Raw genomic sequence first — 25,001 nt, 5'->3', positions numbered from 1 at the left:
AGGCTCCAGGCTCTGAGCTGTCAGCAGACCCCCACGCGGGGCTCGAACCCACGAACCACGAGATCACCACCTGAGCCAAAATCAGAGGCTAAACCGAAAGAGCCACCCAGAAGCCCCTACCCACATATGTTTAAATTATATTAGCTTTATAAGGTTAACACTAACTTTTAATTTTTCCTTTTATATTTCCAAAAATAAGTACACAGCAAAAAAGGGCTCAAATAATTCCACAAGACCATGTTACTGCTGAAACTGAACTCTGGTCCAACAGGCAGGCAGACTCATGATGACATATTTAAAAATACCTCTTCATCATCCATGAACCAAAGCCCCAAATCGGTTTATGAAATTCACATTAAAATTAAAGGCTTTTCAAAGTAAAAAATGGATCTGTATAGAAGTAAGACATGTGCAACAGTTTATCGTTGTTGCTTTTGCTTCGTGCGGTTTCCTCTATTGGACAGAAAGCCATGTGATGCGTTACTTCTTTTCTCTGGTAAAATGACAGTAGTGTTGGACTGGGGCCATTTACATAATTATCATGAAAGCAACTAGCCTAAAATAGCATTTCCTTTAATACTTAAGGGACAAGTATCTGACAAAAGTGGACATTCCTGAAATGAGTATTAGTGTGTGCTCCCAAAAGGATCTTTTTTCATGGAAAACAGGTAATGATAGGTAGAGTTCCATTTAAATATTCACTTGAGCCTGTATCCAAATCTAGGTGCTTTATTATGACACAAATGGAAAATAAACATCTCCTCACACCACTTCAAAATATCCTTTCTTTATACACAACTGTAAAAAAAGGTGGAAAAGTAGGATTTACCTCAAAAATGGCTGTGAGGACTGCATGAGCTAATAGATATGAAACTCACAACCAGCACGTGGTAAGCATCCGATAAAGCTTAGGTATTTTTTTTTTTTTTATTAAGCAATGAAAACGACAGGCCACACTTATGAAAAGGAATAATTGATTCTGCTCTTTTTTAAGCCATTAATTGTCATCCACTTGTGTTTGTGACATTACCTGTCCCACCATTGTTTCCCAGCAGGGTCCTCGAGGTACATCTGCAGGGTGCACGAAAAAAGGTGGTCCAGTGCTATTTCCAGAGAGTGATGCATTATAGGCCTTGATCATGTTGGCTTCCCAGAGGGTAATATTGGCCTTTACCAGCTTCTCTTCTTCAATCTTGGGAGCAAAGTGATGCACACAACAATGGAGACAACACAGATTTCAAAGGCATTTGTAGCAATCCGGAGACAGGGAATCGTAATAACACTCTGATGCCAAGAACAATCCAGATACAAGACTCACCTTGTTGTTAATCTCATCCATCAAGGCAAGAATAAATACATACAAGTTGCCTAAGAGTAGAGCAAAAATGCGTCCCAGTAGCCATTTGAGAGCAATGAGAGGATGGTAGTCTTCCAGTTCAGCAAATAAGTCAAACAGGGTTGGACAGAACATCCCCAGGAGGGACATGACCATGTTCATCTACAATGAGACACAATGAATCAACTAAGTTAATGGTACTTTTAAAAATATTATTGCTTTCCTCCAGAATTTTGCAAGATTTCAGCTAGGTTTCCTTTATCTTTTATAAGACTAAAGAAGATTATCTTATGCATTTTTAAATTTTGATCTTCATAAAACAACAAAGACATTATTCAGCCCCCATTCTCGAGATGTACTTGTGTATGAGCTTGTGTATGTGCCAGTAATAATAGTCTGTTTCCTGGTATAATGAGGGAAGTAATTTACATCACGCTCTATCCAAAGAACACAAATTGTTCCGCCTGAGAACTGATTCTGACATGGTCATACACTTTGCAACAAGATTTCCAATGGAAGTGGAAAATGGTCTGCTTGAGGAATGAGGTCCAAACTAGAACTACTCATTTGACAATTACCAGTTTATGGGCTGGTTCAATCAGTTAGAACAAATGAGCTCCCTGAGATGGGCTCAAGACTAAATACTGAATTCTGGGGAATACATACTATTAGGAGCAAAAAAAAAAAAAAAAAAAAAAAAAAAAAAGGTAATGGGTTTATCTAAGAAAACAGGACATTCAGAGAAACAAAAGGAGAACACACAACACGATGTTATCACAGCCAAGGTAGGAAAGTTGCAGAACTGGTTTATAATCCCAGTTATGTGTGTGTGTGTGTGTGTGTGTGTGTGTGTGTGTGTGGGAGTGTATGAGAAAGAGAGAGAGAAAATGTATGAAAAGTAGCAAATGTCTGACACCCTTACAATTGCCATATGAGGCTAAATTAAATCAGGGAAAAGAATCCAGTGCATGTACCACTTTTTTGATGGGGAAAAAGCCTCCTTAAATGAAAAAAAGATTTCTGGTAAACCTTGGCAATGGTCTTTCCCAAATACCTGCTTCAGGACTGTCACCACTAAACATTTCCTATTTCCCACTTCTTGACTCTACGTTTTGAAAGATTGTAACTACCAGACTGTATTTATAGTATTTTTAAAAAATATTTATTTATTTTTGAGGCAGGGAGGGGCAGAGAGATAGAGGGAGACACAGAATCCGAAGCAGGCTCCAGGCTCTGAGCTGTCAGCACAGAGCCCGACGTGGGGCTCGAACTCATGAACCATGCGATCCTGACCTGGGCTGAAGTCAGACGCTTAACTGACTGAGCCACCCAGGTGCCCCACTACCAGACTGTATTTAGAAAATAATTGTCAATGTGGTTTTTCCCATTTGTATTAAGAACATTATAGGAGCATGACCATGAGGAGCATGATATCATTTCAGCCTAAAGTAAAGTAAAAACTTGGTAGACCCCATGCTACCTGTTACAAGGTCAATTTAAATCCTGTTTCAGCAAATTAATCCCCATTACTACCTTGGCTGGCCCTGAGCACTTTACGGGTAAAATGGCTGTTAAACAGACTCTTACACAAAGTGACCCTTCTAATGAAGGTCATTGGCTATGACCTTTACTGTGGTTCATTTATACAAAAATATGATCAAATATGAACCATGGACCAAAGTGGCATGATAATTTTGCCTGTGATGGCAACTATCACAACCGTAAGAAGAAACTTTGACAGCAAGCTTAATAAATGCTTTGAGGTTCTCCTCTGTTTTAAATAAATAAAATCACTCTACCTAAAGAAGTCTGTCCAGTTATAGTCTCTTAAACGTATGGTCTCCCATCTCTAGTGCTACCAGTTCTGAAATACCTAGAACGTTTTGGAACCTTTTTTTGTAAATAGGTTATCTTATATCTTGTCCAAGTATTTCTTTCTAGGAAATACTATGCTTATAAAGGCTTTCTTAATCTTTTTGGTCTCCCAGGCTTTGTAGAAGTTTCGGTGTGGGAAGTCTACACTTCCAACAGCCTAAATCTATATATGTTTTGAAAATGCCCAAGTTTCAAATGATGCCGCATCATACTCCAGAACATTTTATGAAAGGGAACAGGCCCTAGCAGCAACACATAACCAATGATTTCCTTATTCTCAACATCTAAATTTCCTTATTCTAAATGTCTGACCTCCTTCCTGTGGCCCGCTAAATGGGTAGATATCCTGAAGATAAATCACAGGCATATTTAATTCCAGGCAAAGAGCTGGCCCTCCTTATTTGAGTATCTTTTGAAGGGGGGAGGAAATAAGGCAAGGGGAGGAGAAGGTGGTAAATGTGAGGTTAGGCTGCTAGGGAAAACCAGAGAGAATTCCAGACTTGCCCAAGGTGCGGGAGGCAATCTGAATGTTTCCAATGAGCTAAACATCGGAACCACGGGCTCTATCATTGCTGCTTCAAAGAATTCAAGCAATAACTGGATCTTTCAGAGACAGGTGCAGAGTCAACAGAGAAAGAAACATGGAGTCATGGAAGGACGTTGGCCTCGAAATAAAGATTCCTAAGTTTTAAGTCACTCTTCTCCATGGTTCTGTGACCTTGAACACATCTCCTCCTCTCCTGACACTCATTAACCGCATCTGTAAAATGTACTGGTGGGAATGTATGTGTTCTAATATCTCTCCCAACTCTAACTTTCCACAAAGTCACAAAACGCAAAACAGATAGCAGACAGTAGACAGATTTGGAAATAAGGCTGGAATAGAGTGAAAATGCGTGACAGGGCTATTTAACTGTCAGGGCAGTGTGGAGAAGACAGGTAAATGATGGCCTTATTTAATGTTCCACCATAGAAACATAACCCACACAATCTCAAATGTCAGGTTCTAAGCACATAAAAAGCAAGCAGAGACGAACTTCATTCTTTTCCCACCACCCAAGGGTGTCAGGATCTTGCTGTGCAAATTCCTGGGATCGCTTCACAGCCCAAAAGATGAGGTATCCACTCCCTCCAAGTGTTAGAAACACGAAGAAGTTAGCAAGAAACCTCAGGAATCTGATCAAGTGGACGTTTTCTTCTACTTGGGCTGCTCTCTCCTCTATGATAGCTTCCTGTACCCAAGCAAAACAGAAAGAGAAAGATGTGTCCGAGTTACAAAAAAAGTATCATAATCTCAGAAAATATTCTGCAAACATCAAAACACGAGAAATGAAAATCTTTGCTCTACCTGGGATTCCACAAACCAGGTGAATATCGCCAGCAAGTGAGGACAAGTGAGAGAATGAACGACGAATTCTTACAAACTCTGATTGGTCTAATGCTGAAATAACCTTCTTTCTAAATTATTTTCCAATAACGTGTTTTTAAAGCTACAAAAATAATACTTCAGAGTCATTTTAAATATCGACCTAACCTATTCCTGTAAATAATTATGAGCATCGTCTATTATTTAAACTATCTGATTCTGATTACTAACGGTCTCCTGTTTCAAGTCAATGGCATTATTTTTATTACCAAATTTAGAGAAGAAATCGTGCCATCGTGGGTCATCAGATATTTTCCAATCCCAATCAGAACAATGCCCGGATCCTGCTAGGCTGAAATAACGAGTTGCTCTTTCTTTTAATTGTCAGGATATTTCGTTCACTTTATAAACCATACAGAGTGGCTCCAGTTTTACTCTTAGAAATACAGAGGAGTGGCTCTTGAAGTTGATGTGTTTACCTTAAAGTTCATGGTGATGGAATTGAATTTGTTGTCTGCTGTTTCTGGATTGCCAATCAGGTAGTCCCAGCTGGTGAATACCTTCCAGCTGAAGTTGAAGGTGTTGTCATCACCACCCCCATCGTCCCCGATGTTTTTGGTCATCCTGTAAAAACAGGGAGTTTAATCCAGCCCCCAAAATACACACAGAAAGGGAGAGGGTGGGCAGTGGTAAAACACTAGTTATAGGGAAACTGGAGAAGCAATATCCCAAAAGCATGTATTTTCAAATGAAGTTTGCTCATATCACCAGAAAATCAGTTTATTTTTAAATTTTGGTTTTGTTTTACTTTTCAAAACTGTTCATTTTCCAGGACTTTCAGGATCAAAAGACTATGAAGCATTGATGATTTTAACAATTAAGCAGGTTTTATAAAAATATTTATATTTCTCTTGTTTTCCTCCACTGTTTTCATAGCATCTTATACTTGGTTCTTAATCCTCTGTGGGATAAAGATCTCTTTAGAAATCTGATGAAAATCAATGGGCCCCTCCCCCGGGGGGGGGGAGCAAGGGGCAGGTGGAGGTGGGAATATGTGTAGACTCAAACTGCTCTACCCAGTTTTAACTTATTTCCAGATCCCCCTGAAGCTAGGGATGAGCTAACCCAGGGCACAGCAGCTCCTGCATGGATCCAATTCCCCCCCAGAATCTCTTCCCAAAGAACAGATGGAATGCATGAAATTTCTCCATACTATACAACTCTTGAACAAAAATCAAAATTCTTATACACACACACACACACACACACACACACACAATTCTTATACAACCTTAGTGCCAACTTGTTACGTATATTCTAATCTATGTATTCTAGTATATATAAATCACTGATTGGAATATATATATATATATATATTTTTTTTTCTTTGTGTGGTTTTTGTTTTGTTGTGTTGTGTTTTGTTTTTTTCTTGGAGAACTTTAAATGCATTTACTTACAGTTTATTTCAGTGGTTAGAGATCTATATTCCACTCACTCCACTTCCTTTTTTCCCCTTATTACTATAAATAGCAAAATTAAAATTTCATATGATACATATTATACAATGATCCCAGAAGGTTTTGGTTTTGTGAATGTTATAGTGATATAGAACCAAAAAGGAAAGAAACACAATGACATAAAGCTGACATGATAGGAAGACAGGCATCTCTGAGGTCACCCACATTCAGCTCCCCTTCTTTTTAAAAAATTTTTTAGGGGCGCCTGGGTGGCGCAGTCGGTTAAACGTCCGACTTCAGCCAGGTCACGATCTCGCGGTCCGGGAGTTCGAGCCCCGCGTCAGGCTCTGGGCTGATGGCTCAGAGCCTGGAGCCTGTTTCTGATTCTGTGTCTCCCTCTCTCTCTCTGCCCCTCCCCCGTTCATGCTCTGTCTCTCTCTGTCCCAAAAATAAATAAACATTGAAAAAAAAAATTTTGTTTTAATTTTTTAATGTTTATTTATTTATTTTTTTTTTTTAATTTTTTTCAACATTTTTATTTATTTTTGGGACAGAGAGAGTCAGAGCATGAACGGGGGAGGGGCAGAGAGAGAGAGGGAGACACAGAATCAGAAACAGGCTCCAGGCTCTGAGCCATCAGTCCAGAGCCCGACGCGGGGCTCGAACTCACAGACCGCGAGATCGTGACCTGGCTGAAGTCGGACGCTTAACCGACTGCGCCACCCAGGCGCCCCAATGTTTATTTATTTTTGAGAGAGAGACAGTGAGAGTCAGGGAGGGCAGAGAGAGAGAGGGAGACACAGAATCCAAAACAGGCTCCAGGCTGTCAGCACAGAGCCCGACCTGGGGCTCGAACCCATGAACTATGGGATCATGATCTGAGCCGAAGTTGAACACCCAACTGACTGAACTACCCAGGCGCCCCTCAGCTCCCCTTCTTAGTGAGGTTTATATATTTTAAATGAGTTAATGTGTTATGAAAAAAAAAAACTGAAAAAAAATTATCCTTTTCATCAGTCTATCACTTTATCCTTTGAAATTGTATTTTGCACATTACCATATTTGTCCATTCTCAAAAACTGGGCAAAAGGTCAAGGTAGTTAGTATTATTCTTTTTTCACAGATGGGGAAGCTAAGCGTTTACATTATGAAGTGATTTGCTGGATGTTATTCAGCAGTTAACCACAGAGGGAGGTCAAAGGCTTAGGTTCTCTGATGTCCCTCTGGTGCCTAAGCTAGGACTCCAAGAGATCCGTCGAATCACATAAAATGCTTTTTTGAAGGTCAAAAGGTGTTGAAATCAAAGATTCCCAATGGTTTAACCTAGAGAGAAAATTATTTGTTTGATTAATATGCCACTATCCATTTCTGTGCTGTCGCTGAGGAAAGGGCAGGGCCTCAAGTAAACATTTAAGTTTTGAATGGAGCTTCACTGGCAAAATTGTGTAGCTGAGACAGCCTTCCAGATAAGGGAGCGTGAGCTGCACCAACGAATCGGGAACACCTAGTGTGCGGGAATCAACAAGAAAGGGAGTGGGATGCTGAAAGGAGTAAGCAAAGATCCCAAAGACAAACTGCTTATAGCATATTTTTGTTGAGAGGCAACCCAGATATCTATAAAACGTTCCATGGACAGCTCTATCCCTTGCCCGTAGAGGGAAAAAGTGTACATACCTATGAAAATTCTTCTCTTTTCAAGAAAGCTATAGTTTTGAACTACTGTTTCTATGAGAAGCAACCTTAACCTATCATTGGCTTTTCTGAGAGGTTGTATCTTTTTTTTTTTTTTTTTCTGAGAGAGAGGGAGGGAGGGCACAAGTGAGTGAGGGGCAGAGAGAGAGAGAAAGAGAGAGAGAAAGAGAGAGAGAGAGAAACCCAGGAAGGACAGAGAGAGAAGCAGGGTTCACCTGAAGTGGGGCTCAAGCTCATCCAATGTGGGACTTGAACTCACAAGCCATGAGACCATGACCTGAGCCAAAGTCAAATGTTTAATGACTGAACGCCCCAGGTACCCCTTTGTGAGGCACCCCCTTTGTGAGAGGTTGTAGAAAGTAACTGTTGCTGTAATGCCTTTGTCCAGGGTTTTATACTGGACTTCCTGCATTGGACAAGTTTATATCTCTCTTTACATGCTGAGGTTACTTGGTCATTTTGTGGATGTATATAAAGGTTTTTAATAAATCAAATAAATGCTTCCCTAAATCCTAAGCCAACAGGGTCACTACAATGTAGCCTCTGCTAAAATGAAAAATCAGGAAGGGAAAGGGGATTGAAAGGCAGGTAGGAAGCAACTCTCTAGAAGCTCACAGGATAAGCCCATTACAGATGGGGGGGGGGGGGAATTATAGTAAGCACTATACTATACTAAAAAGCATGGATTACATTCTTGAGAAAGAAGAAATTGAGGCAAATATTTGACTACAAAGGATAACATATATATTATATCCATAGATATAATATATATGTTAACTGTATATTGGCCACAACCTCTGTTTTTTCCTTAGTTTACAGACTGTTACTTCAACTGAGCATCATGAGAGCAAGAACTTTATTTTGCTCACCATTAAATCCTCAGGCACTGAGTAGCTCCCTCTACCCAGATTGCCCGTAACAATTGCTCAATTTTTAAATAACTGAATAAATACATGAATTGTGATTTGGGAAATCAAGTTAGCAATTGACTGAAGGACCAACATAGAAACAATACTCCTGAGATCTCTGGAATGTAACTGGCGCCCCTGATTTTAATTTTTCCAAATCAGAATGGTTAAAAGACCAGAAATAGCATAGATTTTGGAATGTGGTAATACTTTATTAGGTAGACAGACACCTTACACTTAGGATCTCTGATTGCATTTGGACAGGTAGATCAATATTTGGAAGTGAGGTCTACATTAAGGCTTTCTTCAAGTCCTCTCAGGACTTGAAAACTAAATAGGAATGGTGTTCTCCAGTGGAACCAGTAAGTTTGACAGACAAGGCACAAAGCGTGTCACGGACCGTTCCAGAGAGCTCCTGCACCGGGTGACACGGACCCTCAGGCAGAGGTCCTTTCCTGCAATGAAACAAAAGGCCAGTTCACCTTGTTCATGGTCAAATAAAAGGGCCGGGACATTAATTGAGATGTCTTGAGACTTCTAAGCTAGCTCAGAGAATTAGTCGGAGGGTTACATAGATGGCTCAAAGCCCCAGATGGCTGTAGTCGGTTTCTGCAATGTCTTTGAACAGGGTGTTACACATATATTGCAGGCAGGGGGGAAAATGAATGGCATCATTATCACTTCTCCAATGAAAGTCTTCTCCATGCTCTAATAAATGTTCTTCCAAGATAAACCATGATTCTGCAGTTCATCATGATGGTCGCATTGGGCCCCTTCGTTTTTGCTGTCTTACACAACTGATTTTTTTTGGTTGAATGACTATTGTGTTTTTGTTTTGTTTTGTTTTGTTTAATGAACAGAGAACAACGATTTCTGCCTATTGAGCTGATTCTGCAACGTGCAAACTTCTCTGCACACAAAAACAGGGGCCAGCAGCTGTTTCCCTGTCTTGCTTGCAACATTGATCCATACCTTGAAATCCAAAGAGGCAATCTCTTCAAAAGATGCTTAAACGCAGGGTAGGTGTGCAACCCCGTGAGGTGATCCAAAGGCCTGTACTTGAGTTCACCCCTTTTGTTCTGGGGATGTCATAGTCTAACAGTAGCGTCGATATTAAAACTACATTTTATCTCTTACCGACTCAATATCCTCTAGGTATAAAACAGAATAAGAATTATATCCAATTCTGAAATTAATTCTTCCCTTTGATTCTAGACATCATTGCTTGCTTCCCAAGAGACCAATAAAACTTACGCTTTAAGGACAACCAGAAAGCTGTATCCAATGCTCATGATCCCCACCAGAAAATAGGAGAGCGGCAGCCTGAAATTCATCCATCCAATTGTTCGTTTATTGTCATAATAGCCATAAAAGAGGATGGAATATTGCGCCAAGCCCTAAAATCCAACAACAAAGCCACTTAGCAGATGTTATGAAGAACAACTCAAAGAAAAAAAGATCGACTTTTAAGAGAAACAGCAAAATGGCATGAATTTTCCAACTTGGGAGTTGAGCCCTATTGTTTTTTCCTGGTAGAGCAAATGTCTCCACTGCCACGCTGATTGGCAAGGCTCTTGATTTACTCGAGGTTCAGGGACTTCTAAATAGGCCAAATTTTTAACCGAATACAGCCTTGCTCAGCTGTGGAGCCATTACCGTGAAATGCCCATTGACTGAAACATCAAAACACGCTTCATGGTGTCATTAGATTTCCAACGTGAGGAGCCTACTGCACATTTGGTGAGGATCTGAGATGTGCTTCCTCAAAGTGTGGTGGCAGGTGTCCACTTCCAGTCACCTGAGCCACAGTTAGATTGCTTCTTCTTGAACTACAGAGGCGGTTGAGTGGCTCAGCTCACACTGAGCAAACCTGTAGAGCAGGTGAGATGTCATGGGAACCGATCTGCATAGCCTTGTACACATCAAGACCATGAGAGCATTCTTCCATAGCAAGCATGTTCAGTCACGCCAAGCCATGCTCTCTCCTTACGATTATCTGCCAGATAATTGGAATCGCCATCTCCCAAGGCTACCTGAGTGACCCTCTTTCTACTCAGAACATTGGCATATTCTGATGCTCTTTCTTTTATCATGGTGTTCATCTTTCTCTCCTCGAATTCACTGTGTTTTTCACTCCCAGCTTTGAAGCGTGTTTCTGTATCACTGCATATACACTTCCCCAGCTTCCTTCTAACTTCTGTGGCAAGAAGTTAAAATTACTATGTTTTGTGAAGTGAGACAGTAATCACTTGCCAGAGGCTTCCTCTGGAGATCAAGTGAGTCACCCTTGAACCTTGGAAAGTCCAACTGGCTACCTTTAACATCATTTATCCGCAGCCAGGGACTTGAAAGCCCATTACTGAAGAAGACAGGAGAAGTGGGGAACAAGGGTGGAAGAGGAGGAGGAGGAAATCCCCTGGATGCCAATTCCCAGGGGAAGATTGAAGAGAAGCCATTTAGAAAATTGCCTTAAACGAAGATCGTGCCTGGCTCAAAACAGAGGCCAACAAAGATCTGGAATAATGACTGCTTTCAAAATTTGCACCAAGTCTATGTCCCAATACTGTGTAAGAATTAGCAGGAAAAAAAAATAGGAAAAAATAAAAATAGGAAAAAAATAGCCAAAAAATCTCAGAGGAGCTCATGAGTTTCCAAGAGGGTCAGCATGGAATGAGAGAGACGTAGGTAAAAACTGAAGGACTTCCCTGCACCACCCCTGCCTGTTGTCGGCATTTTTTCAGCTCAAGAAAAAAGAAATCTGACCCAAAAGAAAATCTGGGACTAAAGAACTAGTAGAAACCTAGGGGAGCCTGGGTGGCTCCGTCGGTTAAGCATCCAACTGTGGCTCAGGTCATGATCTCATGGTTCATGAGTTCAAGCCCTGCATCGGGCTCTATGTTGACACTCGGAACCTGGAGCTTGCTTCGGATTCTGTGTCTCCCTCTCTGCTCTTCCCCCGCTCGCGCTGTGTCTCTCTCTCTCAAAAATAAATAAATATTTAAAAAAATTGTTTGAATAATAATAATAAAAAAAAGAACCAGTAGACACCTCAAATTGAGGAAGCAAATGGGCTAATCTCTGCCCAAGATAAGAAACCACATAGAGAGGGACTGATCAACTGCCCAAGACCCAGAAATAAGGCCAGGAAAATAATCACTGGCAGGATCTCTGCACCTAGTTCAATGATATCTTTTTGTTTCATACCCATCTAGTTCAGGGCTCTGCTTCCTCTCAACTATTTGATTTTTAAGTTTATTCACTTATTTTGGGAGAGAGAGCATGAGCAGGGAAGGGGCAGAGAGAGAGGGAGACAGAGAATCCAAGCAGGCTCTGTGCTGTCAGCACAGAGCCCAACGTGGGGCTCAGTATCAGGAATTGTGAGATCACGACCTGAGCCAAAATCAAGAGTTGGATGCTTAGCTGACTGAGTCCCCCGGGCACTCCCAGTCAATAACTTTTGCTGAGCATTTAGTATTTGCCAAACACATTTCCTCATCTCACAGAATGCTCGAAAGAACCTTCTGGCGTTGTTATGGTTAGGGCCAATGGTTTTCCTCCACTCTTGGTGTTGCCTTCCATGTGGGGAAGATCCGTAAATGTAACACTCCCAGATCCCCCTTACTTCCTTCTCCTCCCCGGGAGAGGAGAAACCAGTCTGATAACAAAGCATAGATGAAGAAATGGGGATGATGCAGGCCACCTCTCCTCCCCATCCAGAGACAGCACACGTGGTGCTCTACCCCGGGAGGGGGCATCCTGTTGTGCTCTGGAGCTGCTGGGCAGAAAGTTCTGGCTATGAAGTGCACTTGCCCATAAAAAGATGCCACCATCTTTAAAATCAGCCTTAGCAATAATAAAGCTGACATGTTGACCTCCACCCATCTAAGGCTTTGTCTTATTTCTGGTTATCTCACAACCTGGTTAAAGAAGGTAGGGGGTGTTATTTACCATGACTCTCCCACCCAGCAAAGACTCAATAGCCCTATTACTACTTTGGGGACGAAGAAACTGAGCTTTATTTTTTTTAATGTTTATTTATTTTTGAGAGACAGAGTGTGAGTGGGGGAGGGGCAGAGAGAAGGGGGGAGGGACGGAGGATCTGAAGCGGGCTCCGCACCGGTAGCAGCGAGCCTGATGTGGGTCTCGAAATCAGAAACCATGAGACCTTGACTTGAGCCAAAGTTGGACACTCAACTGACTGAGCCACCCAGGTGCCCCAAGAAACTGAGCTACAAAGAGGTGAAGTAGCTTGTGCGCACTTACATAACCAGTAAGTGACCGTCTGAACTTGAACTGGGTCTGATTCAAATCCATATACTTAATGACTGCTGTGCTGTACCGCTTCTCCCACACTTCGCTTTCCACCCCTTGTGTCACGCTAGGGCCATATCTTTCCAGCAATGCAAAGAAACAAGAAACCCTACCAACTTAGCCGGGCCTGTTGACCTACACCCTTGGATGGATCCATGGTGGTGCCAGGACCTCTGGAGAAGGATCTGAACACCCCTTCTGAAGATTTCAAAGGGCCTCATCTTCACGTCCTTAACCATCACAACCTGACATCTTTTTCTAGTTCATAATGACAGTACTGGGATTAAAAAACACCTCCAAAACAACACGAAAGGAGAAAGTGGATACATAACAAACATCTGGTGAGCCTGTTCGGTTAGCACAATAGCTACTGGGGCAGCTGGCTCCTCTGGTGTATGTACCATTCAATGGCTGGCACTTCATAAATATTAGATGGCAAGCAAAAGGCATAAGGTTTGTAGTTTTTTTTTTTTTTCCTTCTTCTTTGGAATCCTGATTATTTCACAAAGGTTTGTTCCATTTGCCTATCACTACCTAAGCAGCCAAGCATGTAAATGAAAGAGGCACTATTGAAGAACACAATTTTAAAAAGCTTTTTCCAAGTCATCTTAGTGGCATATTGAAGGGGGACTTTAAACAACCCTCCCCTTCCACCCCGTGGGCCCCCCACACTCCACACATCTTTCCTTTTCCCTTCAAACTCCAACGGCAGACATCTGGAAGTGACTAAAATAGCAATGACTCCTAGCCTAGCCAAAGTTCTATTCAGTTTCCATGTCAGCGCGCATGGCTTTCCCTGTGGGAGCACTCTCCCACCCCAAAATCTGTGACAGAGAAGCCACAGTCAGAGCCAAGTTTCAAATGAGCACGAACCATTCCCGTCCAACTCTGGGTTCTATGCTTGCACATCGTCTATTAAGCTTCTAATTTCTGTTTGAATGCTGCAGCTGGTCTAGGAATCAACTCATGTATTTTATCTAACTAACTCTGAGAACTTACTATTTCCCCAATACTATACATTGCTGGAGTAACCTATCCCTAAAGGGGATGGCGGATGCCCCCGACAACATTCTGCATGCAAAATATCCCCTTCGTAAGGATCTGTCACCTGAAATTACATTAGAGCTCCACCCCTTTGGCGTTTCTCATGACTACAAATAAATACCCACTGGGAAACATGACATTCCATCCCTGGGATGGGAAATGAATTTCATTGGCCTTAGCAACTCTTTAGAGTTGGTAGTAACCGTCAGACCACTATTTTGTAAAAACAAACAAACAAACAAACAAACCAAAAAAAAAAAAAAAAAAAAAAAAAAAACCAGAAAGAAGAAAAAAGAAAAGAAAAGAAAAAGAAAAAAAATTCTTAAAGTCAAAACTAGTGGAAGGGAAGATATGATTTCTGACCATGCCTGCTGAAGACATGTGAAGGGAGAGTGGCACCAGGTGTGTGTGTGGGGGGGGGGGGGGGGGTATTTCTACCATTCCCTGTATTGTTACCAGTCATCTATACTTTCGTGTTAAAGCAAGTTGCAAGTATGGGGGTGCCTGTGTGGCTCAGTTGGTTGAGCATCCGACTCTTGGTTTCAGCTCAGGTCATGATCTCATGGTTTCGTGGGTTCGAGCCCCACATTGGGCTCCATGCTGAGAGTGCCAAGCCGGCTTGGGATTCCCTCTCTCTCTCTCTCTCTCTCCCCCTGTGCCTCCCATGCTCATGCTCTCTCTCAAAAATACATACATAAATAAACATTTCAAAAAAGTTGCAAGCATGGCATCACTTGATTATCTGATAAAGTGGACAGAAGCAAGGAGAATGCTAATAACACCCAAAACAAAACAAAACACTAATTTCACAAGGATGGCGGCCAGCCCCGCACCTAGGTGAGATCCGGCCCATGACCTCGCTCTTTCTCTCTACCCAGACTCACCAAGCTTCTGCCTCATGCTCTGCTTGCCACTAAGTTTCCTTTCTTTTTGCTACAACCCTGATGTAGAGAGACGAAATTGACACTCCAGGGCTCTTAGCTAGGGCACATGTAGATTACAAAGAGGAAACTGGGCTGAGCCTTAGCAGAACTTCTAGTTTTCAGTATTTGGAATTAACTACCTGTCCCAGGACTGTAGTCCATGAACTCGGGTCCTCAAAAGGCCAGGAAGCAGACAGTTGATTTTAGTGCCCGTTCATGTATCAGTGCCCTGGTGCCTCTGCCTCCTTCCCAGACAGCTGACTTTACCGGAACCCCGAGTCCCTTTCTGGCTTATGAATACCATGCTGTCCCTGTCCGGGCTCCCTCTTCTTCTTTTATTGTCCCTTCAAGAAATGGGCATTTTCATGAGTTAAGTACCCTGAATAGGCATTTAAGGAAAGACACGCTTATTAAACATCTACCACGTGCCGGGCATTGTGCTAGCACTTTACACACTTGACCTCATTTATTTTTTCACACCAGCCTGCTAGTTAGACATTAATCCCACTTTCTGACATATGACAATTAAGAGGCTCAGAGAGGTTGTCTAATGTCTCTCAGGTAGTAAGTAGCAGGATTCAAACTCAAGTCTGTCAAAATCCCATGATGGAGTTCTTTTCATGATTCTACACTGCATTAAAAATTTTTTTTTAATGTTTATTTTTGAGGGAGAAACAGAGACAGCGTGAGCAGAGAGGGAAGATAGAGAGAGGGAGACACAGAATTCAAAGTAGGGTCCAGGCTCTGAGCTGTCTGCACATGGCCTGACACGGGGCTCAAACCCATGAACTGCAAGATCATAACCTGACCCGGTTAAGCTGGACTCTTAACCGACTGAGCCACCCAGGTGCCCCTGCATTTTAAGCTTTGCTGGCTTCCACAAAGAGCATTCCCATTTGTCTTTTCTGTGTCATTGTCCACAACTGACACTAATATTGGGAATTCTAGACATTGTGCCCAGTGCCCAATACACATCTTATTTCACTTGGATATCGCACAGACACCTTGGACTCAAAAGTTCCCCCAAACTGGCGTCTTCCTCCTATCCCAGGTAATGACACCACCAGTCCATCTGTCACCTCAGTCAGAAACTTGGATGTTTCCATTATCTTCCCACTTTACCCATAAGTCACATGCAGTGACTAGCAAAGTCCTGTAGTTCCAGCTTCATGACCCTATGTGATACGGATGCCGTCTCCATACGTCACTGCCATTCACAGGCCTCTCCACCTCCATCTTACGCCAAGTCCAACCCAGTCCATCCTACATTCACAAGGAATCTTTTTTTTTATTAAAAAAAATTTTTTTATGTTTTTATTTGTTTTTGAGACAGAGAAAGACAGAGCACGAGCAGGGGAGGGGCAGAGAGAGAGGGAGACACAGAATCTGAAACAGGCTCCAGGCTCTGAGCCATCAGCACAGAGCCCGACGTGGGGCTCGAACTCACACACTGCGAGATCATGACCTGAGCCGAAGTCAGACGCTCAACTGACTGAGCCACCCAGGCGCCCCTCACAAGGAATCTTCTAAAGGGTAACTGACCACATTTCCATCCTATTTCAAAATTCTTTGTGTTCTCCACCACCTACAGAATCAAGTCTGACTCCTTCACCTAATGACACCGTCCTCCTTGATTAGATCCCTTTTTTGTATGACGCGCTGGTCTTTAAGTATGCTACTCTTACTCCCTGAATACCAGCTTTGCTGAATCGCTCCTTGGTATTGAGTGCATAGCACTATTTACTGCCTCCATGCCATTGTGCGCGTGGGTTCCTCTCTTGGAATGCTGTTCCCACTTATCCTCCCCATTTCAGAGTCTAGTTCATTCCTATTATTTCTTTAAAACCTGTTTAAACTACCTCTGTAAAGCTTTTACTGACCTCTAGACCAGAGCAACTTGTTGTGGGGAAAATGGTCATTTCCTCCAGGTGCACAGAGCTTTGCTAGATGAAATACTTGCCAGGGCCCCCACCCCCTCGACTCACTTTGTCCCAGGGGAGGTGTTGTCACTTCCCCAGTCGATACTTTTGGCATGAATTAGCTGTATTTGCTTAGCCCAAATATAACTTTATTCCAGTAGGAAATAAGCTTTCCCGGGGTAAGATGGATTTGGAGTCCCATATTAGCAAGACCATTTGGCTAAGAGTCCCAGATTAGCCCTCCAACTTGGTCCCTATTAGTAATGAATGTGAAATTTTGGTGCCCATCTGCCTCCCCTCTCAGACAGATCATTCAGAACTCAGAGGAAAAATAGAGTTATTGCTTTCTGGGGCTTCGCAAGTCTCTAGTAAACTGAACTCCAGTGAAATGTAACACAGAATCCTCCCTCCATTATGCCTCCCTGTGCCTAGGACATGTGTCTGTTGGCTTGAGGTTGTCTCAGTATATGACAATTGTTTGCACATCCAATTAAACCAAAAGTTCCCCGTGGGCAGGGAAAATATATTAGTTATCTATGTATTTCCAGCATCTCACGTTCAACTTATGTTTGTGGAATGACCGATTGAATAGAAAAATTGCTTCTGGTGGTCATTAACAGTCCTCAGTGAGATGAAGCTGTTTCAAATTATCATCTAAGCTACCTTTTTCCGTTTTTCTTCTCTCTACTACCCATTTTAATAAAATAGAGTCAATCATTCAAGACAGTAGCATGATGATAACAATGAATCAAAACACCAAGAAAGTGTCTGAGAGACACTCACATTGGCAAAACTCCTTAATTTTCTCTACTAATTGTCTAAAACTCTTGTAAAATAAGAAATTCTCAGTGCTATAAAATGAGCTTCTACATATATTTTCATCCCAAATGAGAAAAATGGTCTTTTGTTTCACAAGATGGAGATTAAAAGCATTATATTATGGGGTTTTGTTGTTCAGTTGACTTCCAGTCTTCTAAATCTGCCTACTAATTCTTTCAAGTAATGAAAAATGAAGCATCATAAATTCATATATGAAGAGAGATGTGTCTGATTATATAGACACAGCCTATAGTGGGAATTACCTTACTATTATCTATTTTTTAAGCTTATTTATTTATTTTGGGGGGAGGGGAAGGGCAGAAAGAGAGGAAAAAGAGAGAGAGAGAGAGAGAGAGAGAGAATCCCAAGCAGGGTGCGTGCTGTCAGCACAGAGCCCGATGCAGGGCCTGAAGTCACAAACCATGAGATCATAACTTGAGCCAAAATCAGGAGTCTGATGCTTAACTGACTGAGCCACCCAGACACCTCACTATTATCTATTTTAAAAGAAGTTTTGAACAAATGAAAATACAAAAATAAAAGTAGAGAAAATAAGAAACTACTTGAAAAAAAATGAAGTTTAGAAAATTTCAATCCTATATGAGCAGCATATATTTTATTTCAAACATTTAAGATCAATGGATGTAGGGGCGCCTGGATGGCTCAGCCCAGCTCTTGATTTCGGCTGAGGTCATGATCTCATGGTTTGTGAATTCAGGCCCACATTGGGCTCTCTGCTGACAGTGCAGAGCCTGCTTGGGATTCTCTCTCTTTCTCTCTCTCTCTCTCTGCCCCTCCAAACTCTCTCTCTCTCTCTCTCTCAAAACTAAATAAACTTAAAAACTGAACAAAACAAAATCAATGAATGTAATTAATTTCAAGTACAATTCATAAGCGAATAATATTTATTGGAGATAGATGATGCTGGAACATAGGATGGAGTTTTTACTGAATTGTTTTCAAATGTGACTTTAAGTAATCTATTTTCACAGCAGACGTATCAGTCTCAAAATGTGATGCCATTCGGTTGTGTTATGGAATATAATTTAATGGATTGTGAAGTTCTAATCTGGCTCAATGGCTCAGTCTTTAATCTATTAAGTTGACAGCCAATATTCAGAGGTCAACAAATTCCTACCAGGCAAACTGAGCTCTTGCAAACAATCTTAGTCTCTCACTTACTGATATTTATTGGCACATGATATGCTCACATATCGTTAGACTCTTTTTGGTCTCCTCACATTCAATTTCCTCCACTCTGATCTGTTCACCTTTTTAAGTTTCAAGTTTGATAATGTCACTACTCATCCACCACTCCCTAAAACTACTTTCAACTGCTCTGAGAAAAACACAGTATCATGACCTAGATTCTAAAGAGTTCCACACATCTTGATACCCCTTCTATCTCTGTAAGGCCAACCCCCCCACCCCGACGCCCTTTCACAGTCTAGTTTCACTAACCTCCAGTCAGTCTCTTGAGTGAGGCAATCTTCTCCCACCATAGGTCCTTTGACTTGCTGTCCTCATTTTCTAGAATGCCTCTCCGCTCTCTCAAACTGGGAGCTCGTACTGACTCTTCAGAGCCCAATTCAAGGGTTTCTTTCTCAGAAAAATTCTGCCATCCTCTACTTCCCTCTCTTAGGCTGTGAACTAGGTCAGGATCCCTGCTTCATGTTCGCTTAATACTGTTTACCTTTCTTACTTGGCACAGTTGCAGTTACATTTATTTTTGTGATTACCTCACTACTTGACTAGACTTTAAGTTTCCAAGGGCAGAGACCTTGTTGGGTTTTGCTCACCTTTGCTTAGCACCTGGCACATTATCTGGCATCTGGCAAATACTAAATAAATGTTCACTAAATTAATGAAAAGAAGACTTGTTCTGGGACCACATCCAAAGAACAGATGCTATTTTCATGTTGTAAGTATGACATCAGGATCATAAGCATCCCAAATTTTTGCAAAAAGAAAGGTCAGCTTTGCTTTGGCCAGGTGCAACTTGAGATGTTGAAAACTGGAAGTTGTTGTTGAATTAAAAAAAACACTGATAGAAGTGAAGACCCGAAGGAATCAGTTTTCCAAGTCTACACAACAAAGGGATCCCAAGAAAGCCAAAAGCAGACCCTGGGATCTCTTCTACCGCAAGCTATAAATGTGTATCAAGAAGTTCAGGAGTAGCAGATTAAGAGGCCTATGAAGCAAGAGAAACTATGAGTGAGAGCAGAATTTGACATGGCTTTTCTGTTAATGGAACCTAATGAGCCTATTGAGAGGGACCTGGGCTGGACACTGAGGAAATGAAGCAAATATGGCGGCCAGGGATGGACAACCTTTGGATGCTGCCAACCCCGGCATCCCTTGGCTAAGCTGCACCCACGCTGTTCAGTGAAGTCTTCTAAGGAGTCTCACTATGGATACAGAGGAGAGGATCCTGGCCCCTTCCGTTCTTAGGATTTCCACTGCAGGGGAGAACTATCCTCTGTCTTGATGAGCATGGTAATCTACAAACCTAGTTTTGTCCCAAGAGGCTTAGCAGTCTGCCTCGGGGTCCTACTTTTGCCCTCGGTGAGGGCACTAGATGTTTATCATTTAGGGGTCTGGTCTTTGCTGAGCCAGCTCTGGGTGAGGCTGAGACAAGGGCTGAAGCAAAGAGGTTATATTGGTGTATTTGAAGCTTGTTGCAACTAAGTAAGAGCAGCAGGAGAAACAACAACAACACTTCTGACCTAAAGTAGAGGAACCAAGTCACACGTTCAAGCCCACAGGCCCCAACAGCAGCCATGCAGGTGTGCTACTCAGAGAGCCTTCGGGAGATGGCCTCCAGATGCCACCACTTTGAATCAACCAGAATGGAACATCGCGTGCTCGTCCTGAGACTACATCCTCCCAGGTGGCCCCCAGCCCATGACCGAGAATAGTGAGAAATAGTAGAGCCAGTGATATGGGGTTCCTCCAATGGACAGACTTTGCTTGGAGATTCACCATTAGCCTCGTCAAGACTTTTTTCCCAGAGCTGTACTGCAATCTTGAGATTCTTCCTACTCAGTGTCCCCTCCCTCTCTCCCTTCTCAGGAGTCAGGCTGGCTTTGCCATCTGGACACTTTCCCCACCTACTCATGCTTCCTCTCTCCTTTCTTGTTTGTAGGTATTCCCACCCTGCCCCCAGGTATCTCCTGCATCTAATATTGTTTTTGTGTGTGTTTCTTGGGAAGCCAAAAATGACTTGCTCCTTCAAAAGGGCTCCCTAGAAAAAACTCTTGTGCACTGTTCGTGGGAATGTAACTTGGTGCAGCCACTATGGAAACCAGTATGGAGGTTCCTCAAGAAATTAAAAATAGAAATGCCATATGATCCAGTAATCCACTGCTTGGGATTTATCTGAAGAAAATGAAAACGTTAACTTGAAAAGACAAAAGACACCTGCACCCCCATGTCACCGCAGCATTATTTACAATAGCCAAGACACAGAAACAACCTGTGTGTCTGTCAGGAATGGAGGAATGGATAAAGAAGATGTGGTGTGTATATATACAGACGTATACATGCTGGCATATATTATTCAGCCATAAAAATGAGGAAATCTTGCCATCTGCAACAACATGGATAGACCTTGGGCATTATGCTAAGTGAAATACATCAGATGGAAAAAGACAAAGAACATCGAATCTCACTTGTATGTGGAATCTTAAACAAAAAAACAAGCTCACAGACACAGAGAATAAACCCGTGGTTGCCCACGGCAAGAGTTGGGGATGGGAACGATGGGCAAAGGAAGTGACAATGTACAGATTTCCAGTTATAAAACAAACAAGTCGTGGGGGGTGCAACGTACAACTCGCAGACGATAGTTTGTAGTACTGCATTTCATATTTGAAAGTTGCTAAGGCAGTGAATCTTAAAGGTTCTCATCTCAAAAAATAAAAAAAAATAATTCTGTAGCTATATATGTTGCCAGATGTGAACCAGTCTTATTGTGGTGATCATTTCACAATGTCTCCAAATATTGAATCGTTATGCTGTACACCTGAAACCAAGGTAATGTTGTATGTCAATTATACCTCAATAAAAAAGGGGGCACTCTCTGAAAATAAAGACGTATTTGAACTACTAAAACATCCCTTAAAAAAAGATGAGTTATTCCATATGTATATCGCAAAAATATCTCTTGTAAATGTGGTCAGTACCATAAGACATGAAGGAACTTAAGAGAACTGAGGGGAGATGCCGTTGCTCTGGAAGATTATTATTTAAAAAAAAACCTGTTGATACTCATAAAATAAGGAGTGGACCTGCTGTTTGAGAACATTCAGAATGTCTGTGACAGTTTCCTTTGAGGACAGACTTCAAGGGTGAGATGTGGCACAGGTGGGCAGGGCAGAAGGAGTTGGCTTGGGGTGTGTTAGAAGTAAACTGACGATTTGACATTAAAGTCAGCCACGTTTTACTTTGAATTTCAGCACCTCCTCTAATTACCTGTGTCGTCTTTGGCAAACTGACCGACCTCTCTGAGTCCCAATTCCCTCAACTCTAAAAAGATTATTGATCTTCATCCTGAAGTGTTGTTACGAAGATGAAACTTAATGTAGGTGCCTGCTTAACACATTGCAGGTGCCAAATGTCCTCTCTAGGGCCCCTTTTAGAGCCTCGCCCCACCAACAGCTACAACGACCAGCTGAAAAGGGGGAGGCAAAGTTGACTCGCATTTATCCGCACGCAAGGTACAAGATGTTCACAAGCTGGAGAACTGAGTGCCTTTCCCTTTATCCACAACTCAAATGACCTCACCCTCTGATATCATTCTTGTGTCTCCGAGTATTTTGACAACAAAGACGTCCTCTTCTTCTTGACCTAAACTCATTCTTCCAATTCTGTTGCTTCAAATCATATCATTTCTGCTGATTTGATCCATAACACGCATATTAGACAATCTCCCTATTTCTTACTATTTTAAGAAAATATATTTCCCTCTAGGTTGGTAAGACCCGCCACGAGGTACTCAATACAAGGCTCGAAAATATGGTGCTTTGTAAAGCACGGCTTTGAAAAGCTGTCAGACTGGCCAACCTTTGCAAATACCAAATGGCATTTGTCTCCTATTAAAGTGAATGTGGATGAGTTATGACATGTGTTTACAGATGACAGAGCACTGAGCTCCAGGGAGATACTTCGGTGGGGAGGGTCCGGAGGGAAGTCCCAAGGTTCCAACCTGAAACTCCACTGCCCCACCTCCACCCCACTTCCCATCCTATAAGCTCCTCTACCACAAGAGGTCATGCTTGCATCTCTGTCCCAGCGTTCTATCAATCTTTTTCTGTTTCTCTTCACCTGCATCTATATGGAATTGTTTAGCTAAGCGGTCACACTAAGCTTCTTAGATGCGACAAACCCATGGCTTAATCAGACCGTTCGGGCATTTGTTAACTCTGCCTTAGTCCTGAAACACGTCTTTTTTCCTCCTTGCGTCTCTGGGCTCTTTGGAAGTGCAGAATTCTGAGTTTTCAGGGAATCTCAAGGATATCTCGTTGATGGTTTCCTCCATGGTGCCATGATAGATGGAATACTGTGTTGTCCAGCAAGATCATTTTATAATACAGAGAGGGCACCTCTATTGTTCAGAGGACCAAGTAAAGAAGTCAGGCAAGAGTAAATATTGAACCTACTATTCTACTTAAGAAGCTAATTTGGGAATTATGTATTTATTATGAAAAGTGAAAATGGGATCCAACTGTTTCAACTCCTCCCCAGTGAGATAGCTATGGCACTGAAAGGAGTCGATCTGTGTTCTAGAAACAGTAAGTGAGAATGCTGTTGGAAATCAATGCAGGAAAATTAGTTTTTTGGAACCACTCAATAGCTATAAGACCCTGAGTAGGCTTCTGTAACTCAAAGTTTCCCTAACTTTATAATGTGAAACATGGGACTGAAGAGGTCTAAAAGCACTTGTATCTCTAAAAATCTCTTATGTGGGGAGTGCCTGGTTGGCTCATTCGGTTAAGGGGGTCCAACTTCAGGTCATGATCCCACGGTTCGTGAGTGTAAGCCCCACATGGGCTCTCTGCCGTCATCATGGAGCCCACTTCAGATGCTCTCTCTCCCTCTCTCTCTGCCCCTCCCCTGCCCTCTCTCTCTCTCTCTCAAACATAAATAAACATTAAACAAAGTAAGAAAAATTTTAAATCCCTTATTTTATGATACATGCCAAATAACTGAGTGGTTACCATACGCAGAAAAATTAAGAAAAGCTGCAAATGAATAACGCCACTTTAATGGCTTTTCATATTTTTTCTTGGCCGTTTATATTCTGTCTCTCTTTTTTAAATCTATTCTCTTATTGCTTTAGAACTGTTTTCAGGCAGGCCTAGATTATAAAGGAAAATGAGTATCATAGGATACTCTGGTTTCTGTCTTCCTCTATCCGCTGCTAAATTGCATTTCACCAAACTGAAAATGAGACAGCTGTCAAGGGCAGTAAGGAAATTTTGGCGAGCCTATGTATTGCCCAAACCCTCTCCCCTGGCCTTTTCCTGTATTCACCTGTTAGAGCTTCTGGTTTGACCCTCAGAACCACCTTCCTCTTTGTCTTCCAATCAGCTGATCAATATCTTTCACGTCGCTAATGGACTTTTTCCCCCAACTTTTTTTGTTTCATTAGTTGACAAATTTAAAAGTGCTTCAACTTCATTAATATTTGTTCACAAACAAAACACGCTTTTGTTCAGACTTTCAGTTCTTCTTTTCTCTGGTTTGATTAAAACATCAGAACATGCCAATGATATTATTAGTTTGGGCTCTTACTAACCAGACCGGAAGTTTATTATCTTGCTAATCAGAAGATGAGAATGGGAAGGAAAAGCAGATTCAGGAGAACACAATAAGAAACGATTTGAAATCTAGAGAGAGGGAGGAAGAGAGACGGAGGGTAACAGAAAGGAGAAATACACAAGAAGAAGTAAAATCTAACTCAGACGCCATATCCTTCATAAATCCTAGACCTACCCAAGCAAAACTAGCAATCACTTCCTTGGGCCCCCCCCCCCCCGTTGTCTTTTTCTTTTTTCCATTTTGCTAACTTAACACACAACATGTGGTATACTAGTTGACCAACTATCTTCTACTATCGTGAGTACCCTGAGGCCGAGAAGCATGTCACATTTATCTTTGTAAAACTAGTGCATGTTTATATTCCAGAAATGAGCGCTGAATTGAAAATGAAAAGTCCAACTGACAAGGATGATCGGAGATTCCAAATGCCACAAAGTTGGGCCTACTGATGCTTATAAGCCTTATGCTTATTTCTGGTGCTTACTCAGAGATTGGGAACCTTTCTTAAAGTTTACATTTTCTGGTAATG

General features: G+C 41.9%; 1 protein-coding gene across 1 annotated transcript in view; it reads right to left on the bottom strand.

The window, feature by feature from the left end:
- TMC1 (transmembrane channel like 1) overlaps window positions 1-25,001 on the bottom strand; it is a 194,850-nt gene that overhangs the window by 30,183 nt on the left and 139,666 nt on the right. The window contains exons 10-14 of the mRNA XM_045469691.1: window positions 9,889-10,031; window positions 5,057-5,201; window positions 4,249-4,443; window positions 1,319-1,498; window positions 1,031-1,192 (exon numbers count right to left, since the gene is read on the bottom strand). Of these exons, the coding sequence (XP_045325647.1) occupies window positions 1,031-1,192; window positions 1,319-1,498; window positions 4,249-4,443; window positions 5,057-5,201; window positions 9,889-10,031 (825 nt within the window). The remainder of the gene's footprint in view (window positions 1-1,030; window positions 1,193-1,318; window positions 1,499-4,248; window positions 4,444-5,056; window positions 5,202-9,888; window positions 10,032-25,001) is intronic.

Source organism: Leopardus geoffroyi, chromosome D4 (genome assembly GCF_018350155.1).
Source record: "Leopardus geoffroyi isolate Oge1 chromosome D4, O.geoffroyi_Oge1_pat1.0, whole genome shotgun sequence".
NCBI classification, from domain to species: Eukaryota; Metazoa; Chordata; class Mammalia; order Carnivora; family Felidae; genus Leopardus; species Leopardus geoffroyi.
This window is presented reverse-complemented; position numbering and strand designations above follow the sequence as displayed.